General features: G+C 46.1%; 1 protein-coding gene across 1 annotated transcript in view; it reads right to left on the bottom strand.

The window, feature by feature from the left end:
- METTL14 (methyltransferase 14, N6-adenosine-methyltransferase non-catalytic subunit) overlaps window positions 1-19920 on the bottom strand; it is a 94156-nt gene that overhangs the window by 2788 nt on the left and 71448 nt on the right. Inside the window, exons 7-8 of the mRNA XM_063920225.1 lie at window positions 5321-5462; window positions 2656-2748 (exon numbers count right to left, since the gene is read on the bottom strand). Of these exons, the coding sequence (XP_063776295.1) occupies window positions 2656-2748; window positions 5321-5462 (235 nt within the window). The remainder of the gene's footprint in view (window positions 1-2655; window positions 2749-5320; window positions 5463-19920) is intronic.

The raw sequence follows: 19920 nt of genomic DNA, 5'->3' as shown, positions 1-19920 counted from the left end.
ATTGAAGAATCTTTTAGCGCCAGGCGTCTTTTTTTGCCAAAAATGCTACTTGGTCGCAATGCAATGTGACTAGGATGCATGAGGAGACTGTGCTGATTAATTTAATATATGACACTTGTGTAATTGTGTGTGCGCGAATGAGATTCTGAATCTGTACACAAAGTGCTACAATGTAGCAGCCGCATCTTTTTTCCAATACATGTTCTGTTCTGCTCCGTATACAGACTCAGTGACACAAAGATATACAAGTGTCATATCACACTAATCTGCACAGTCCCCTTGTGTGTCCTAGTCATGACTAGGACGCATTTTCTGCAAAAACAAACGCCCGATGTTAGCAGAGCAGCGCGGGATCTGGCGTATAACTTGCACCAGGCATCTCACACTGCATGGTGTATTGAGGTCAGATATACTGTAGGACACATCTGTATGCAAAATCATCAATACACTAGCAAACGAAAACTTACACTGTCACAAACGAGCCTTTAATTCTAATGAATAAAGTAAAGCATTAACTCTATAGAATGGCCTTTTTATTATAAGCCCTGCACCACGATGAATTATAGGTCACAAGTGGGCCCTAATAGCAATACCTCTTTGGACTGCCATTGCATCGGTCCAATAACTGTATAAACACATGCTACCCGACCTGCTCTTGGGAGGCTCAGGGAAGACATGCACATGCAGCTGTTCCGGCAATGACTGGGAAGTAACGGAACAGGGAAGGAAACAGTGTGGGCACACATTTACATTTCTACAGGTGGGGGAAGCTCACCTAGAGGCAATTTAATTAATTATTCAGTGAATTCACAGAATTTTTTTTTTTTTTAATATATATACAGGTTGAGTATCCCATATCCAAATATTCCGAAATACAGAATATTCCGAAATACGGACTTTTTTGAGTGAGATAGTGAAACCTTTGTTTTTTGATGGATCAATGTACACAAACTTTGTTTAATACACAAAGTTATTAAAAATATTGTATTGTATGACCTTCAGGCTGTGTGTATAAGGTGTATATGAATCATAAATGAATTGTGTGAATGTACACACACTTTGTTTAATGCACAAAATTATAAAAAATATTGGCTAAAATTACCTTTAGGCTGTGTATATAGGGGGTCATTCCGAGTTGTTCGCTCGCAAGCTGCTTTTAGCAGCTTTGCACACGCTAAGCCACCGCCTACTGGGAGTGAATCTTAGCATATTAAAATTGCGAACGAAAGATTAGCAGAATTGCGAATAGACACTTCTTAGCAGTTTCTGAGTAGCTCCAGACTTACTCGGCATCTGCGATCAGTTCAGTGCTGGTCGTTCCTGGTTTGACGTCACAAACACACCCAGCGTTCGCCCAGACACTCCTCCGTTTCTCCAGCCACTCCCGCGTTTTTCCCAGAAACGGTAGCGTTTTTTCGCACACTCCCATAAAACGGCCAGTTTCCGCCCAGAAACACCCACTTCCTGTCAATCACATTACGATCACCAGAACGAAGAAAAAACCTTGTAATGCCGTGAGTAAAATACCTAACTGCATAGCAAATTTACTTGGCGCAGTCGCAGTGCGGACATTGCGCATGCGCATTAGCGACTATTCGCTCCGTTGCGACAAAAAAATTACGAGCGAACAACTCGGAATGACCCCCATAAGGTGTATATGAAACATAAATGCATTCTGTGCTTAGACTTAGGTCCCATCACCATGATATCTCATTATGATATGCAATTATTCCAAAATACGGAAAAATCAGATATCCAAAATACCTCTGGTCCCAAGCATTTTGGATAAGGGATACTCAACCTGTATATCTATTCACAGCAATAATTAAGAGCAGAGGATTTAATTATGTACTGTTCATTTACCTTCCTCCTGAAAATTAAATGGCAATAAATCCTAGCTGTATGTAAACTCGGTTACTTGGACTACTTGGTTACTTGGTTTACTTGGATAAATGGGATGCAGTACACTCAGACAGTATTATGAGACACCTGCCTCAATGCGCACTATGGGGCTAATTCAGACCTGATCGCTGTTGTGCGTTTTCGCACAGCGGGCAATCAGGTCTGAACTGCGCATGCACCGCAATGCGTAGGCTCGGCGGTGAGCGCCGGGATAGTGCGACAAATCCGATCGCACCAGAGATCACAAGAATATTGACAGGAAGAGGGCGTTTGTGGGTGGCAACTGACCGTTTCTAGGGAGTGTCCGAAAAAACGCAGGAGAGACTTGGAGTTTTGTGGGAGGATTTGCGACGTCAGCTCCGGCCCCGATCATCGCAGCGGCTGAGTAAGTGCTGGGCTGCGCAGAGACTGCAAAAACTGCTGTTTGTGCAGCTCTCCTGCACATGCGATCGCACACCTGCACAGGGAATTCCCCCTCCCCCTGTAGGCGGAGACTACTTGATCGCAGGGATGCAAAAGACGCACTCTAGCGATCAGGTCTGAATTATCCCCTATATCCACATGGCCCACAGAACAGCACCACTATTGTCATGCTAGTAACATGGAATCCAGCTCATTCTGACACATTATCTCACCCACCTGCATCCAGAAACCTCATAACAGACTTCATTTGTCAAATGCGTGTGATAAGTGACTCAGGAAGCAGCCACCAGCTGCAGCCCCCTAATGGAGGAGGACGACATTAAGGCTTACCATTCTGCCGAAATCCAGACCTTCTCCAGAGCCACACCACAGGAAAACAAAGGCTCTTTGGCCGGCAATGCCTTCTATATCTAACTTCATTATCTACAACACAAATGACATTTTAGATGTTGATTCGCACGGACAAGTGGATAATATATCTGGGAGAGTGAAGACATTTGATAATCTACGACAGCTCTGTAGTACCAGATATTATATAATAATAACACTGCTAATATGCAACAGATGTTTTACATTAATAACAAAAACCTAAGTGTATCATGGGTAATCACTCTCTTTGCATACTGTGTGTTGCAGAAGCTTATTTAGATTACTGGGGATACTGTATAAGTAGTCAGATGCGACAGAAAAGACAGCTCGCAGTACTAGGATAACTTCTGCTGGATTTGGGATTTATATTGGTTTGTTTAATTGTTCTTTATTTAGAAGCAGCGTACAGCCATGGAATGAAAGGTACCATGCTGTAAGAAGGAGGTGTATGCTAGGACAGAAGGGTCAGTGTGCTGTAGCGCTGCCTTTACATGCAGTGATAGATAAAAGAAGGGAGAAACAAAGAAAAGACATTGATTAAAACATTGTTCACTGAAGCAGAATCCAATTATTTTCATGAAATGGATTCCTTTAATATAGCAGACAAATAGTAAGGGTTAGGGTCAATCTCTTTCCTCTAACAGGTTGGTGACCAGATTAACCTGTGGTCAAAGCAAAAATCCCAGGGGAAGATACACCATCTGTTCCCATATTGTGGTTGCTCGGCTTCTGACTTTCTCCAGGTGACCCCTGGAGAAACCTAAGTAACAATGCGCACTACCTGCAGCGTATCATATACACAACTGCATTTATTATTTGATATGCCTATAGGAAGGCAAACCATTCTGTAAGTGCTTAACCTGGGCAAACTGCATATGTACCGCATGCAGATGTAGCCGGGCTCAGCTTACCTGTAATGTGTACGTATGCATCGCTGCTCGCGGGTGCGACTATTCACACCCATGATCACATAATGTAAAGTCTATGGATCGCGGGTGCGAATGTACGCAAGCGTCTGCAAACATGCGCAAGCACTACGACAAATAAGTTGCAGGCGCACCCAGACACAGACAGGCTGAGCGTGGCTACATCTGTACATAAGTTATAAGAAGGCGCATGTTTAAAGTTCATAGTCATCTACTCCAGTAGTATAAATATCTATGGAAAGGAATTACCCACAGGTTAGACGCTCTGCTTGGCCGAGACTAGACACGCCTGATACTCGTTTGCTGCAGTGTGCAGACACGTTCGCGGGCACTTGAGCATAATCGCATGCGCGATCCTTAGACTTTATATTATGCGTCTGCGAATTGTCGCAGCTAATCACACCCGCAATGCATACGCCCACGCATCGCGGGTGAGCTGAGCCTGGCTACATCTGTATGTGCATGCATGAAAGTATATCTACCCCTTTACTTGCAAATATTTCTATTTTCCTTGTATAATAAGACTACCAAGATCACTTTCCTTTATTACAGAATCCCGGACACAATGGATCCTGTGCAGTGTCATGCTGAAAAATGTTTAGTTAAATACCGTATGTAACAAACTAAAATTAATTGTCAGACCTGTGACGATGGGTTCCGTATGCTATCCCGGGACTTCGGGATGCCAGTGGTCACATGACCGACACCAGCATCCCAACATTGAAGATACCAACAGGTGAGGGGGTAAATATTTTTACCCATCCACTCACCTACCCTAACCCTGTGGGGGTGGCGGCTAGGGCTAACCTCTCCCTAGTGCCTAACCCTAATCTCCCCTCCCTTGTGCCTAACCCTAACCCGCCCCCAAGCTGCGCCCTAACCCTAAAAGTCTACCCGATACTTACCTTCAGGATGTCGGTCTTCCGGCACAGGTCTCCTGAGTGGTGTTGGGATTCCGGCGTCAATCATGTGACCGCTGGCATCCCGTCCATTGCAATGCTGAAAGCATCCCGTGACGTCTATAAAGGAAGTGTTTCCCAGACCACTGGCTAGGTTTAGCACATTATGGACAATTACTTATCAAGCTGTGGGTAATTCAAAATAACTAAAATGAACAAAAATAAGATTTTTATTTCATTTATTTTTAAAAGGAGGGGGTCCATGTTTCCAAATGTCCTAGTAGATTATGTTGTCTTGCCATTAATATATCCACGTACATTGTATTGATGCCAAATATAAGTGTGCAACCTAAAGCCATAGATGGCAAGCCTTTTGGTTGACCGCATTCATCCTGAATAGTTTTAAAATGCCTTTATATAACAGGAAGAGAAAAGCAGAACCACTAAATATCTGGGAGAGGTGTATGGTGACAGGACAAGAAGATTGGACACTGCATGGTGAAGATAAACCGAAAACAAAACCACACAAACGTTTATTGTACGCGTATAACAAGCAGCGATGGCTCCTTCTGCACTGGCTGTACAATCCTAATCGTTTTGCCAAGACCCACAAGTTCTAACATCAGCATGCTTACCATGTATTGTTACAGCTTTCCCAATTCAGTCACAGAATATCACATATCCGAAAAAAGAACTCATTTTTAAGCACAATGTCACTAGCCACCTAGTAAGATATTACTTAGGTCACAGAAATAAACACTGTTTCAGATCTGATCCAGTTAGCATTTCCTTATAACTTACATCTTCCCAAGCCCACCACTTTTCATTAGCGGCAATGCCAGTTTCCCTGTAATACTCCTCTAGTGGCGGTTCAAGGAGAATTACATCAAACTCACTCTTCAGCTCTCTTAGATCAAACGTCTCCAGGTCTGCTTGTAAGTACCTATATCAGCACAACAAAGAAAAAAAGAAAACAAGAGTGTGCATGATGAGACTGACTTGTCCTAAAGCACAGTACTAATGAGCAATTACAGCCGGGAAGACTTTCTCTGGCACTTAGATGACAGAAGCTCCTCGCTGCACAGAATGAGATCATTACAACAGAACGTGTGCAGTAACATTATATAGAGATATATAGAGAGATATATATATATATATATATATATATATATAAATAAATAATAGTATCAACAGCCCGGCACTCTCTTGTATATGGGAGATATGAAGTGCCCTGGTGCCCTCAGGATCAAATGAACACAAACTGAAGAAAAGGACTGCGGCACTCAAGGACTTTTGAAGAATCACTGTATTAAGTGCAATACATCGTTCATCGACGTTTCGGGGATTTTAACCCCTTTCTCAAGATGTGGTAGAGACACACATCTACCACATCTTGAGAAAGGGGTTAAAATCCCCGAAACGTCGATGAACGATGTATTGCACTTAATACAGTGATTCTTCAAAAGTCCTTGAGTGCCGCAGTCCTTTTCTTCAGTATGTATGTATGTATGTATGTATGTATGTATGCATGCATGCATGCATGTATGTATGTATGTATGTATGTATATATATATATATATATATATATATATATACACACACACATATATACATACATACATACATACATACACACACATATATACATACCCCTTCTGTCCGCACCGGCACTCAGCTGAATAACAGAATTTGCCTGGGTGCCATCCAAAGAAACCCTGTACGGGTCTAAACAGTCTCTATGTAGCAATAGGCGGCACTCACAGGACTAATAGCTTCAAAGCAACGGAAGAGACAAAGAAAAAACTTCTTTGTCTCTTCCGTTGCTTTGAAGCTATTAGTCCTGTGAGTGCCGCCTATTGCTACATAGAGACATATATATATATATATATATATATATATATATATAACTAGTAGGCAAGTACAAACTGCAGAAATGGTCTTGTTAACTCTTGCAGCTGCTGAAAGAGATGGGGTTCATTAGCACTCCATAATACAAAATTAAAGGGACACTTGGTATGTGGAACAGTATTTGGTGACACATTAGGCTTAGTAGGTCTGACATGATCCTACCAAAAATAAAAATGCACATTACAGACAACAAATTATAAGAGGGTACATTTTACATATGCTGGAGCAAGAGAGATGCGGTTGCACACTCTTAGCACTAAGAACACTGATAGTAAAAATAATTTGAATAAACCCTCACAGTTAACATGGAGTATAATTGAAGTTCTTAATACACATTTGCGCAAATATGAGGGCCATGTACCGCGGCCAGGTGACTTCATCACATGGGTCCCTAACATTCCTAATACTATCACATTCTATAAATTTATTCAGGACTTACCTCTAAATAGTGCCTTATCAATGTGTGATCTGAAATGCAGGAACCCAGCTAATTAAAACACCTGAGGGTGAATGGGAGGAGTGCCAATACCAGAGGAAGGAAGCCTTGCCTTCCAGTGTACAATATATACACAAATATAGTGGAAAAAGGAGGGTGACCTGGATTGCACATCCTATTACTAAAGACATCAGGAGGTGCTATATTGCTGAGGCTTCTAATACTATGCTGGATGCAGATGCACACTCCTAGCACTAAGAACACGGATAGTAAAAATAAGAATTTACTTACCGATAATTCTATTTCTCGGAGTCCGTAGTGGATGCTGGGGTTCCTGAAAGGACCATGGGGAATAGCGGCTCCGCAGGAGACAGGGCACAAAAAGTAAAGCTTTAGGATCAGGTGGTGTGCACTGGCTCCTCCCCCTATGACCCTCCTCCAAGCCTCAGTTAGGATACTGTGCCCGGACGAGCGTACACAATAAGGAAGGATTTTGAATCCCGGGTAAGACTCATACCAGCCACACCAATCACACTGTACAACCTGTGATCTGAACCCAGTTAACAGTATGATAACAGCGGAGCCTCTGAAAAGATGGCTCACAACAATAATAACCCGATTTTTGTAACTATGTACAAGTATTGCAGATAATCCGCACTTGGGATGGGCGCCCAGCATCCACTACGGACTCCGAGAAATAGAATTATCGGTAAGTAAATTCTTATTTTCTCTATCGTCCTAGTGGATGCTGGGGTTCCTGAAAGGACCATGGGGATTATACCAAAGCTCCCAAACGGGCGGGAGAGTGCGGATGACTCTGCAGCACCGAATGAGAGAACTCCAGGTCCTCCTTAGCCAGGGTATCAAATTTGTAGGATTTTACAAACGTGTTTGCCCCTGACTAAGTAGCCGCTCGGCAAAGTTGTAAAGCCGAGACCCCTCGGGCAGCCGCCCAAGATGAGCCCACCTTCCTTGTGGAATGGGCATTTACATATTTTGGCTGTGGCAGGCCTGCCACAGAATGTGCAAGCTGAATTGTATTACACATCCAACTAGCAATAGTCTGCTTAGAAGCAAGAGCACCCAGTTTGTTGGGTGCATACAGGATAACAGCAAGTCAGTTTTCCTGACTCCAGCCGTCCTGGAACCTATATTTTCAGGGCCCTGACAACATCTAGCAACTTGGAGTCCTCCAAGTCCCTAGTAGGCGCAAGGCACCACAATAAGCTGGTTCAGGTGAAACACTGACACCACCTTAGGGAGAGAACTGGGGACGAGTCCGCAGCTCTGCCCTGTCCGAATGGACAAACAGATATGGGCTTTTTTGAGAAAAAAAAACCACCAATTTGACACTCGCCTGGCCCAGGCCAGGGCCAAGAGCATGGTCACTTTTCATGTGAGATGCTTCAAATCCACAGATTTGACTGGTTTTAAACCAATGTGATTTGAGGAATCCCAGAACTACGTTGAGATCCCACAGTGCCACTGGAGGCACAAAAGGGGGTTGTATATGCAATACTCGATTGACAAACTTCTGGACTTCAGGAACTGAAGCCAATTCTTTCTGGAAGAAAATCGACAGGGCCGAAATTTGAACCCTAATGGACCCCAATTTGAGGCCCATAGACACTCCTGTTTGCAGGAAATGCAGGAATCGACCGAGTTGAAATTTCTTCGTGGGGCCTTCCTGGCCTCACACCACGCAACATATTTTCGCCCCATGTGGTGATAATGTTGTGCGGTCACCTCCTTCCTGGCTTTGACCAGGGTAGGAATGACCTCTTCCGGAATGCCTTTTTCCCTTAGGATCCGGCGTTCCACCGCCATGCCGTCAAACGCAGCTGCGGTAAGTCTTGGAACAGACATGGTACTTGCTGAAGCAAGTCCCTTCTTAGCGGCAGAGGCCATAAGTCCTCTGTGAGCATCTCTTGCAGTTCCGGGTACCAAGTCCTTCTTGGCCAATCCGGAGCCATGAGTATAGTTCTTACTCCTCTACGTCTTATAATTCTCAGTACCTTAGGTATGAGAAGCAGAGGAGGGAACACATACACCGACTGGTACACCCACGGTGTTACCAGAACGTCCACAGCTATTGCCTGAGGGTCTCTTGACCTGGCGCAATACCTGTCCCGTTTTTTGTTCAGACGGGACGCCATCATGTCCACCTTTGGTATTTCCCAACGGTTCACAATCATGTGGAAAAACTTCCCGATGAAGTTTCCACTCTCCCGGGTGGAGGTCGTGCCTGCTGAGGAAGTCTGCTTCCCAGTTTCCATTCCCGGAATGAAACACTGCTGACAGTGCTATCACATGATTTTCCGCCCAGCGAAAAGTCCTTGCAGTTTTTGCCATTGCCCTCCTGCTTCTTGTGCCGCCCTGTCTGTTTACGTGGGCGACTGCCGTGATGTTTTTCCCACTGGATCAATACCGGCTGACCTTGAAGCAGAGGTCTTGCTAAGCTTAGAGCATTATAAAATTACCCTTAGCTCCAGTATATTTATGTGGAGAAAAGTCTCCAGACTTGATCACACTCCCTGGAAATTTTTTCCTTGTGTGACTGCTCCCCAGCCTCTCGGGCTGGCCTCCGTGGTCACCAGCATCCAATCCTGAATGCCGAATCTGCGGCCCTCTAGAAGATGAGCACTCTGTAACCACCACAGGAGAGACACCCTTGTCCTTGGATATAGGGTTATCCGCTGATGCATCTGAAGATGCGATCCGGACCATTTGTCCAGCAGATCCCACTGAAAAGTTCTTGCGTGAAATCTGCCGAATGGAATTCCTTCGTAGGAAGCCTCTTTTCCTGGTTTTAGGAGGTTCCTGACTAGCTCGGATAACCCCCTGGCTTTCTCTTCCGAGAGAAACACCTTTTTCTGGACTGTGTCCAGAATCATCCCTAGGCACAGCAGACGTGTCGTCGGGAACAGCTGCGATTTTGGAATATTTAGAATCCACCCGTGCTGTTGTAGCAGTATCCGAGATAGTGCTACTCCGACCTCCAACTGTTCCCTGGACTTTGCCCTTATCAGGAGATCGTCCAAGTAAGGGATAATTAAGACGCCTTTTCTTTGAAGAAGAATCATCATTTCGGCCATTACCTTGGTAAAGACCCGGGGTGCCGTGGACAATCCAAACGGCAGCGTCTGAAACTGATAGTGACAGTTCTGTACCACGAACCTGAAGTACCCTTAGTGAGAAGGGCAAATTTGGGACATGGAGGTAAGCATCCCTGATGTCCCGGGACACTATATAGTCCCCTTCTTCCTGGTTCGTTATCACTGCTCTGAGTGACTCCATCTTGATTTGAACCTTTGTAAGTGTTCAAATTTTTTTAGATTTAGAATAGGTCTCACCTAGCCTTCTGGCTTCAGTACCACAATATAGTGTGGAATAATACCCCTTTCCTTGTTGTAGGAGGGGTAATTTGATTATCACCTGCTGGGAATACAGCTTGTGAATTGTTTCCCATACTGCCTCCTTGTCGGAGGGAGACCTTGGTAAAGCAGACTTCAGGAGCCTGCGAGGGGGAAACGTCTCGACATTCCAATCTGCACCCCTGGGATACTACTTGTAGGATCCAGGGGTCCTGTACGGTCCCAGCGTCATGCTGAGAGCTTGGCAGAAGCGGTGGAAGGCTTCTGTTCCTGGGAATGGGCTGCCTGCTGCAGTCTTCTTCCCTTTCCTCTATCCCTGGGCAGATATGACTCTTATAGGGACGAAAGGACTGATGCTGAAAAGACGGTGTCTTTTTCTGCAGAGATGTGACTTAGGGTAAAAACGGTGGATTTTCCAGCAGTTGCCGTGGCCACCAGGTCCGATGGACCGACCCCAAATAACTCCTCTTCCTTTATACGGCAATACACCTTTGTGCCGTTTGGAATCTGCATCACCTGACCACTGTCGTGTCCATAAACATCTTGTGGCAGATATGGACATCGCACTTACTCTTGATGCCAGAGTGCAAATATCCCTCTGTGCATCTCGTATATATAGAAATGCATCCTTTAAATGCTCTATAGTCAATAAAATACTGTCCCTGTCAAGGGTATCAATATTTTTAGTCAGGGAATCCGACCAAGCCACCCCAGCTCTGCACATCCAGGCTGAGGCGATCGCTGGTCGCAGTATAACACCAGTATGTGTGTATATACTTTTTATGATATTTTCCAGCCTCCTGTCAGCTGGCTCCTTGAGGACGGCCCTATCTATAGACGGTACCGCCACTTGTTTTGATAAGCGTGTGAGCGCCTTATCCACCCTAAGGGGTGTTTCCCAACGCGCCCTAACTTCTGGCGGGAAAGGGTATACCGCCAATAATTTTCTATCGGGGGGAACCCACGCATCATCACACACTTCCTTTAATTTATCTGATTCAGGAAAAACTACAGGTAGTTTTTTCACATCCCACATAATACCCTCTTTTGTGGTACTTGTAGTATCAGAAATATGTAACACCTCCTTCATTGCCCTTAACATGTAACGTGTGGCCCTAAAGGGAAATACGTTTGTTTCTTCACCGTCGACACTGAAATCAGTGTCCGTGTCTGTGTCTGTCGACCGACTGAGGTAAAAGGACGTTTTAACGCCCCTGACGGTGTTTGAGACGCCTGGACAGGTACTAATTTGTTTGCCAGCCGTCTCATGTCGCCAACCGACCTTGCAGCGTGTTGACATTATCACGTAATTCCATAAATAAGCCATCCATTCCGGTGTCGACTCCCTAGAGAGTGACATCACCATTACAGGCAATTTGCTCCGCCTCCTCACCAACATCGTCCTCATACATGTCGACACACACGTACCGACATATAGCACACACACACAGGGAATGCTCTGATAGAGGACAGGACCCCACTAGCCCCTTGGGGAGACAGAGGGAGAGTTTGCCAGCACACACCAAAGCGCTATATTTTACAGGGATAGCCTTATAATAAGTGCTCCCTTATAGCTGCTTTTATAAAATCACAATTTCGCCAAATTTTGCCCCCCCTCTCTTGATTTAACCCTGTTTCTGTAGTGCAGTGCAGGGGAGAGCCTGGGAGCCTTCCTGACCAGCGGAACTGTGTGAGGAAATGGCGCTGTGTGCTGAGGAGATAGGCCCCGCCCCCTTTTCGGCGGGCTCATCTCCCGCTTAAAAATGGATTCTGGCAGGGGTTAAATATCTCCATATAGCCCCGGAGGCTATATGTGAGGTATTTTTTGCCAAAAAAAGGATTTTCATTGCTGCCCAGGGCGCCCCCCCCCAGCGCCCTGCACCCTCAGTGACTGCCGTGTGAAGTGTGCTGAGAGCAATGGCGCACAGCTGCAGTGCTGTGCGCTACCTTAAGAAGACTGAGGAGTCTTCTGCCGCCGATTCTGGACCTTCTTCTCTTTTCAGCATCTGCAAGGGGGCCGGCGGCGAGGCTCCGGTGACCATCCAGGCTGTACCTGTGATCGTCCCTCTGGAGCTAATGTCCAGTAGCCAAAGAAGCCAATCCATCCTGCACGCAGGTGAGTTCACTTCTTCTCCCCTAAGTCCCTCGATGCAGTGATCCTGTTGCCAGCAGGACTCACTGTAAAATAAAAAACCTAAGCTAAACTTTTCTAAGCAGCTCTTTAGGAGAGCCACCTAGATTGCACCCTTCTCGGCTGGGCACAAAAACCTAACTGAGGCTTGGAGGAGGGTCATAGGGGGAGGAGCCAGTGCACACCACCTGATCCTAAAGCTTTACTTTTTGTGCCCTGTCTCCTGCGGAGCCGCTATTCCCCATGGTCCTTTCAGGAACCCCAGCATCCACTAGGACGATAGAGAAAATAATTTAAATAAACCCTCACGATTAACATGGAGTATAATTGAAGTTCTTAGCACACATTTGCGCAAATAAGTCACCTGGCCGCGGTACATGGGCCCGCATAGTTGCGCAAATGTGTGCTAAGAACTTCAATTATACTCCATGTTAATTGTGAGGGTTTATTTAAATTATTTAACTACAACAATTAAAAAAACAATTACAAATAAAAAAAATCTCTAATTTATTTCAATTGGATTTTTATAAAGATGATAAAGTAAACCAAAAAACCAAGTAAAAACAATAATACAAAGTTCTTTTAAAATACTGTAACTTTAATATATTTAATTTAAATGGCTTGAGAGTGTCACTATGAATCATGGCATGGCACGGCACCACAAACTACACACCAATCACACAAACTGCAGAAGGAAGGAAACAGCAATGATGTTAAAAGTTGCAATAGTTGCCAACTGCCTGATTTGTAAATCTGAATTGCTACACATTAGGTTTTTAGAACACCTTAAAGAGAAATACAAGTTTTGCAGCTTTGTCAGTACCTAAGCGGTTTCTCAGTTTTTACTGCACCAAACCAAATGTGGAAAATATTCTTTGTACTGAAGAGGATGATGCTGCAGCTGTTAGCAATTGCTCTACTGCTATCATGATATTCTCATTACCAACTACAATTTCTGAACCAACGCGCATTTTCCACCAATCTATTGGTGCCACCGTTGACACAACATTGTGGTCAAACAAGAGGTCAATAAACAGGGTTGCTTTTGCTTGGAACTTAACTAGTGCTGGTAGAAGGGTATTTGAATGTGGATATTTTTCTACAGCTTCTAACTTTTCTTCTGCAGTTAGACAACTACCACAGTAACGTGGGTCCCTCAAGTAAGCAAGAAAATGTGCAGGTCCCAATGCTTGATTATAGTGGTCCAAAAATGTCTTCATGCTTGGTTTGTCCAGATTTAGGTCAAGATTTATCAAGTCCTGGAGAGTGAGAAATTGCACTGTTATAAAGTATCAGTCGGCTCCTAACTGACATGGTACAGGCTGTGTTTGAAAAAATGACAGTTAGGAGCTGATTGGTTGGTACTTTATCACCGTGCAATTTATCACTCTCCAAGGCTTGATAAATCTGAGCCTTAATTTCATCAAACTATCCTCTAATTCTTTCCACACATGTACAGCATTGGGAAAAAAAAAACCTTTTATTTATGATTTATTTATTTTAAATCATGTGTGATTTAAATCGTGATTTAAATCAAGTTGATTTAAATCAGCACACCCCGATACAAAAATAAGAATTTACTCACCGGTAATTCTATTTCTCGTAGTCCGTAGTGGATGCTGGGAACTCCGTAAGGACCATGGGGAATAGACGGGCTCCGAAGGAGACTGGGCACTCTAAAAGAAAGATTAGGTACTATCTGGTGTGCACTGGCTCCTCCCTCTATGCCCCTCCTCCAGACCTCAGTTAAGGAAACTGTGCCCGGAAGAGCTGACATTACAAGGAAAGGATTTGGAATCCAGGGTAAGACTCATACCAGCCACACCAATCACACCGTACAACTCGTGATAACCATACCCAGTTAACAGTATGAACAACAACTGAGCCTCAGTAACAGATGGCTCATAACAATAACCCTTTAGTTAAGCAATAACTATATACATGTATTGCAGAGAGTCCGCACTTGGGACGGGCGCCCAGCATCCACTACGGACTACGAGAAATAGAATTACCGGTGAGTAAATTCTTATTTTCTCTGACGTCCCAGTGGATGCTGGGAACTCCGTAAGGACCATGGGGATTATACCAAAGCTCCCAAATGGGCGGGAGAGTGCGGATGACTCTGCAGCACCGAATGAGCAAAGGCAAGGTCCTCCTCAGCCAGGGTATCAAACTTGTAGAACTTAGAAAATGTGTTTGAACCCGACCAAGTAGCAGCTCGGCAAAGCTGTAAAGCCGAGACCCCTCGGGCAGCCGCCCAAGAAGAGCCCACCTTCCTTGTGGAATGGGCTTTTACTGATTTAGGATGCGGCAATCCTGCCGCAGAATGAGCTTGCTGAATCGTGTTACAGATCCAGCGCGCAATAGTTTGCTTTGAAGCAGGAGCACCCAGCTTGTTGGGCGCATGCAGGATAAACAGCGAGTCAGTTTTCCTGACTCCAGCCATCCTGGCTACATAGATTTTCAAAGCCCTGACTACATCTAGTAACTTGGAGTCCTCCAAGTCCCGAGTAGCCGCAGGCACCACAATAGGTTGGTTCAAATGAAACGCTGATACCACCTTAGGGAGAAATTGGGGACGAGTCCTCAATTCTGCCCTGTCCATATGGAAGATCAGATAAGGGCTTTTACACGACAAAGCCGCCAATTCTGACACCCGCCTAGCCGAAGCTAAGGCCAATAGCATGACCACTTTCCACGTGAGATATTTTAGCTCCACGGTCTTAAGTGGCTCAAACCAGTGGGATTTCAGGAAATCCAACACAACGTTAAGATCCCAAGGTGCCACTGGAGGCACAAAAGGGGGCTGAATATGCAGCACTCCCTTAACAAACGTCTGAACTTCAGGCAGTGAAGCCAGTTCTTTTTGAAAGAAAATAGATAGGGCTGAAATCTGGACCTTTATGGATGCTAATTTTAGGCCCATAGTCACTCCTGACTGTAGGAAGTGCAGGAATCGACCCAGCTGGAATTCATCTGTAGGGGCCTTCCTGGCCTCACACCAAGCAACATATTTTCGCCATATACGGTGATAATGTTGTGCTGTCACGTCTTTCCTAGCCTTTATCAGCGTAGGAATCACTTCATCTGGAATGCCCTTTTCCGTTAGGATCCGGCGTTCAACCGCCATGCCGTCAAACGCAGCCGCGGTAAGTCTTGGAACAGACAGGGCCCCTGCTGTAACAGGTCCTGTCTGAGAGGCAGAGGCCATGGGTCCTCTGAGATCATTTCTTGTAGTTCTGGGTACCAAGTTCTTCTTGGCCAATCCGGAACGATGAGTATAGTTCTTACTCCTCTCTTTCTTACTATCCTCAGTACCTTGGGTATGAGAGGAAGAGGAGGGAACACATAAACCGACTGGTATACCCACGGTGTCACTAGTGCATCCACAGCTATCGCCTGAGGGTCTCTTGACCTGGCGCAATATTTTTTTAGCTTTTTGTTGAGGCGGGACGCCATCATGTCCACCTGTGGCCGCTCCCAACGGTTTACAATCTGCTTGAAGACTTCTGGATGAAGTCCCCACTCTCCCGGGTAGAGGTCGTGTCTGCTGAGGAAGTCTGCTTCCCAGTTGTCCACTCCCGGAATGAACACTGCTGACAGTAGCACGTGATTTTCCGCCCATCGGAGAATCCTTGTGGCTTCTGCCATCGCCATCCTGCTTCTTGTGCCGCCCTGGCGGTTTACATGGGCGACCGCCGTGATGTTGTCTGATTGAATCAGCACTGGTTGGTTTCGAAGCAGGGGCTCTGCTTGGCTCAGGGCGTTGTAAATGGCCCTTAGTTCCAGTATATTTATGTGTAGTGAAGTCTCCTGACTTGACCACTGTCCTTGGAAGTTCCTTCCCTGAGTGACTGCCCCCCATCCTCGGAGGCTTGCGTCCGTGGTCACCAGGACCCAGTCCTGTATGCCGAATCTGCAGCCCTCGAGAAGATGAGCACTCTGCAGCCACCACAGCAGAGACACCTTGGCCCTCGGGGACAGGGTGATCAACCGATGCATCTGAAGATGCGATCCGGACCATTTGTCTAACAGATCCCACTGAAAGATCCTTGCATGGAACCTGCCGAAGGTAATTGCTTCGTAAGAAGCCACCATCTTTCCCAGGACTCGCGTGCAGTGATGCACCGACACCTGTTTTGGTTTCAGGAGGTCCCTGACCAGAGATGACAATTCCTGGGCCTTCTCCACCGGGAGAAACACCTTCTTCTGTTCTGTGTCCAGAATCATGCCCAGGAAGAGCAGACACGTCGCAGGATTCAGCTGCGACTTTGGGATATTCAGAATCCAGCCGTGCTGTTGCAACACTTTCCGAGATAGTGCTACGCTGACTAACAACTGCTCCTTGGACCTCGCCTTTATAAGCAGATCGTCCAAGTACGGGATAATTATAACTCCCTTCTTCCGAAGGAGTATCATTTCGGCCATTACCTTGGTAAATACTCTCGGTGCCGTGGACAGACCAAACGGCAACGTCTGGAATTGGTAATGACAGTCCTGTACCACAAACCTGAGGTACTCCTGGTGAGGTGGGTAAATGGGGACATGCAGGTAAGCATCCTTGATGTCCAGCGACACCATAAAATCCCCCTCTTCCAGGCTTGCAATAACCGCCCTGAGCGATTCCATTTTGAACTTGAACTTCCTTATATAAGTGTTCAAGGATTTTAAATTTAGGATAGGTCTCACCGAACCGTCTGGTTTCGGTACCACAAACATTGTGGAATAGTAACCCCGTCCCTGTTGAAGGAGGGGAACCTTGATTATCACCTGCTGGAGGTACAGCTTGTGAATAGCCGCAGGTACTACCTCCCTTTCCCTGGGAGCAGCTGGCAAGGCTGATTTGAGGTAACGGCGAGGGGGAGTCGCCTCGAACTCCAGCTTGTATCCCTGAGATACAACTTGTACAACCCAGAGATCCACCTGTGAGCGAACCCACTGGTTGCTGAAGTTCCGGAGACGCGCCCCCACCGCACCTGGCTCCACCTGTGGAGCCCCAGCGTCATGCGGTGGACTTAGTGGAAGCAGGGGAGGATTTTTGTTCCTGGGAACTGGCTGCCTGATGCAGCTTTTTTTCTCTACCCCTGCCTCTGGGCAGAAAGGATGCGCCTCTGACCTGCTTGCCTTTCTGAGGCCGAAAGGACTGTACTTGATAATACGGTGCTTTCTTAGGCTGTGAGGGAACCTGAGGTAAAAAAGTCGACTTCCCAGCTGTTGCTGTGGATACGAGGTCCGAGAGACCGTCCCCAAACAATTCCTCACCTTTATAAGGCAAAGCCTCCATGTGCCTTTTAGAATCAGCATCACCTGTCCACTGCCGAGTCCATAATACTCTCCTGGCAGAAATGGACATTGCATTAATTCTAGATGCCAGCCGGCAAATGTCCCTCTGTGCATCCCTCATATATAAGACGACGTCCTTTATATGCTCTATGGTTAGCAAAATAGTATCCCTGTCGAGGGAATCAATATTGTCTGACAGGGTATCAGACCATGCTGCTGCAGCACTACACATCCATGCTGAAGCAATAGCAGGTCTCAGTATAGTACCTGAGTGTGTATACACAGACTTCAGGATAGCCTCCTGCTTTCTATCTGCAGGCTCTTTTAGGGCGGCCGTATCCTGAGACGGCAATGCCACCTTTTTTGATAAGCGTGTGAGCGCCTTGTCCACCCTAGGGGATGTTTCCCAACGTAACCTATTCGTTGGCGGGAAAGGGTACGCCATCAGTAACCTCTTAGAAATCACCAGTTTCTTATCAGGGGAACACCACGCTTCTTCACACAATTCATTTAACTCATCAGAAGGGGAAAAGTCACTGGTTGCTTTTTCTCCCCAAACATAATACCCTTTTTGGTGGTAACCGGGTTAATGTCAGAAATGTGCAATACATTTTTCATTGCAGTAATCATGCATCGGATGGCCCTTGTGGACTGTACATTTGTCTCATCCTCATCTACACTGGAGTCGGACTCCGTGTCGACATCTGTGTCTGCCATCTGAGCTAGCGGGCGTTTATGAGCCCCTGATGGCCTCTGAGACGCCTGGGCAGGCGCGGGCTGAGATCCCTGCTGTCCCAAGGCTGCTGCGTCATCGTACCTTTTATGTAAGGAGTTGACACTGTCGGTTAATACCTTCCACATATCCATCCACTCCGGTGTCGGCCCCGTCGGGGGCGACACCACACATATCGGCTCCTGCTCCGCCTCCACGTAACCCTCATCAAACATGTCGACACAGCCGTACCGACACACCGCACACACACAGGGAATGCTCTGACTGAGGACAAGACCCAACACAAAGTCCTTTGGGGAGACAGAGAGAGAGTATGCCAGCACACACCACAGCGCTATATAACACAGGGATTTACACTAAAAAGAGTGATTTTTCCCAATAGCTGCTTATTATCACAATTGCGCCTAAATTTATGTGCCCCCCCTCTCTTTTTTACCCTTGTTGTAATGGATACTGCAGGGGAGAGCCTGGGGAGCGTCCTTCCAGCGGAGCTGTGAAGAGAAAATGGCGCTGGTGTGCTGAGGAAGAAGGCCCCGCCCCCTCAGCGGCGGGCTTCTCCCGCATTTTGTATAATATTAATGGCGGGGTTTTTTGCACATATACAGTTTTATAAACTGTATTATGTGCATTTTGTGCCAAAAGGTAATCTAATTGCTGCCCAGGGCGCCCCCCCCCCCAGCGCCCTTCACCCAACAGTGACCGGAGTGTGTGGTGTGCTGTGGGAGCAATGGCGCACAGCTGCAGTGCTGTGCGCTACCTTAATGAAGACAGGAGTCTTCAGCCGCCGATTTCGTCGCTTCTTCTGTCTTCTGGCTCTGCAAGGGGGACGGCGGCGCGGCTCCGGGAACGGACGACCGAGGTCGGGCCCTGTGTTCGATCCCTCTGGAGCTAATGGTGTCCAGTAGCCTTAGAAGCACAAGCTAGCTGCAAGCAGGTAGGTTTGCTTCTCTCCCCTCAGTCCCTCGTAGCAGTGAGTCTGTTGCCACCAGATCTCACTGAAAATAAAAAACCTAACAAATACTTTCTTTCTAGCAAGCTCAGGAGAGCCCACTAGGAGCACCCAGCTCTGGCCGGGCACAGATTCTAACTGAGGTCTGGAGGAGGGGCATAGAGGGAGGAGCCAGTGCACACCAGATAGTACCTAATCTTTCTTTTAGAGTGCCCAGTCTCCTTCGGAGCCCGTCTATTCCCCATGGTCCTTACGGAGTTCCCAGCATCCACTAGGACGTCAGAGAAATGAGCATAAGACTCTCAAAGGTGACGGATCTCCTTGTCTTCTTATTCTAAGTAAGGGGTTAACACAGCTCCACCCTACACCATTTCTCTTATCTCCAAGATTCTTCATTACACCCCTTCTGATTCTTCAGTTATCATCTAGATCAGTGGTTTTCAAACTTTTTTGAATAAGGGCACCCTATAGTATCAGAATTTTGTTCATAACACCCCTAGGGCAAAAGTTTCTTATTGTGAAAATGAAATAAAAAAAATATTAAATTAAGTCATTTGTGTTTATAGGTCATCCTTAGGCTCAGTTAT

This window comes from Pseudophryne corroboree, chromosome 1 (assembly GCF_028390025.1).
Source record: "Pseudophryne corroboree isolate aPseCor3 chromosome 1, aPseCor3.hap2, whole genome shotgun sequence".
In the NCBI taxonomy this organism is placed as follows: Eukaryota; Metazoa; Chordata; class Amphibia; order Anura; family Myobatrachidae; genus Pseudophryne; species Pseudophryne corroboree.
Note: the sequence above shows the minus strand (reverse complement) of the source record. Positions and strands in the feature narration are given on the sequence as shown.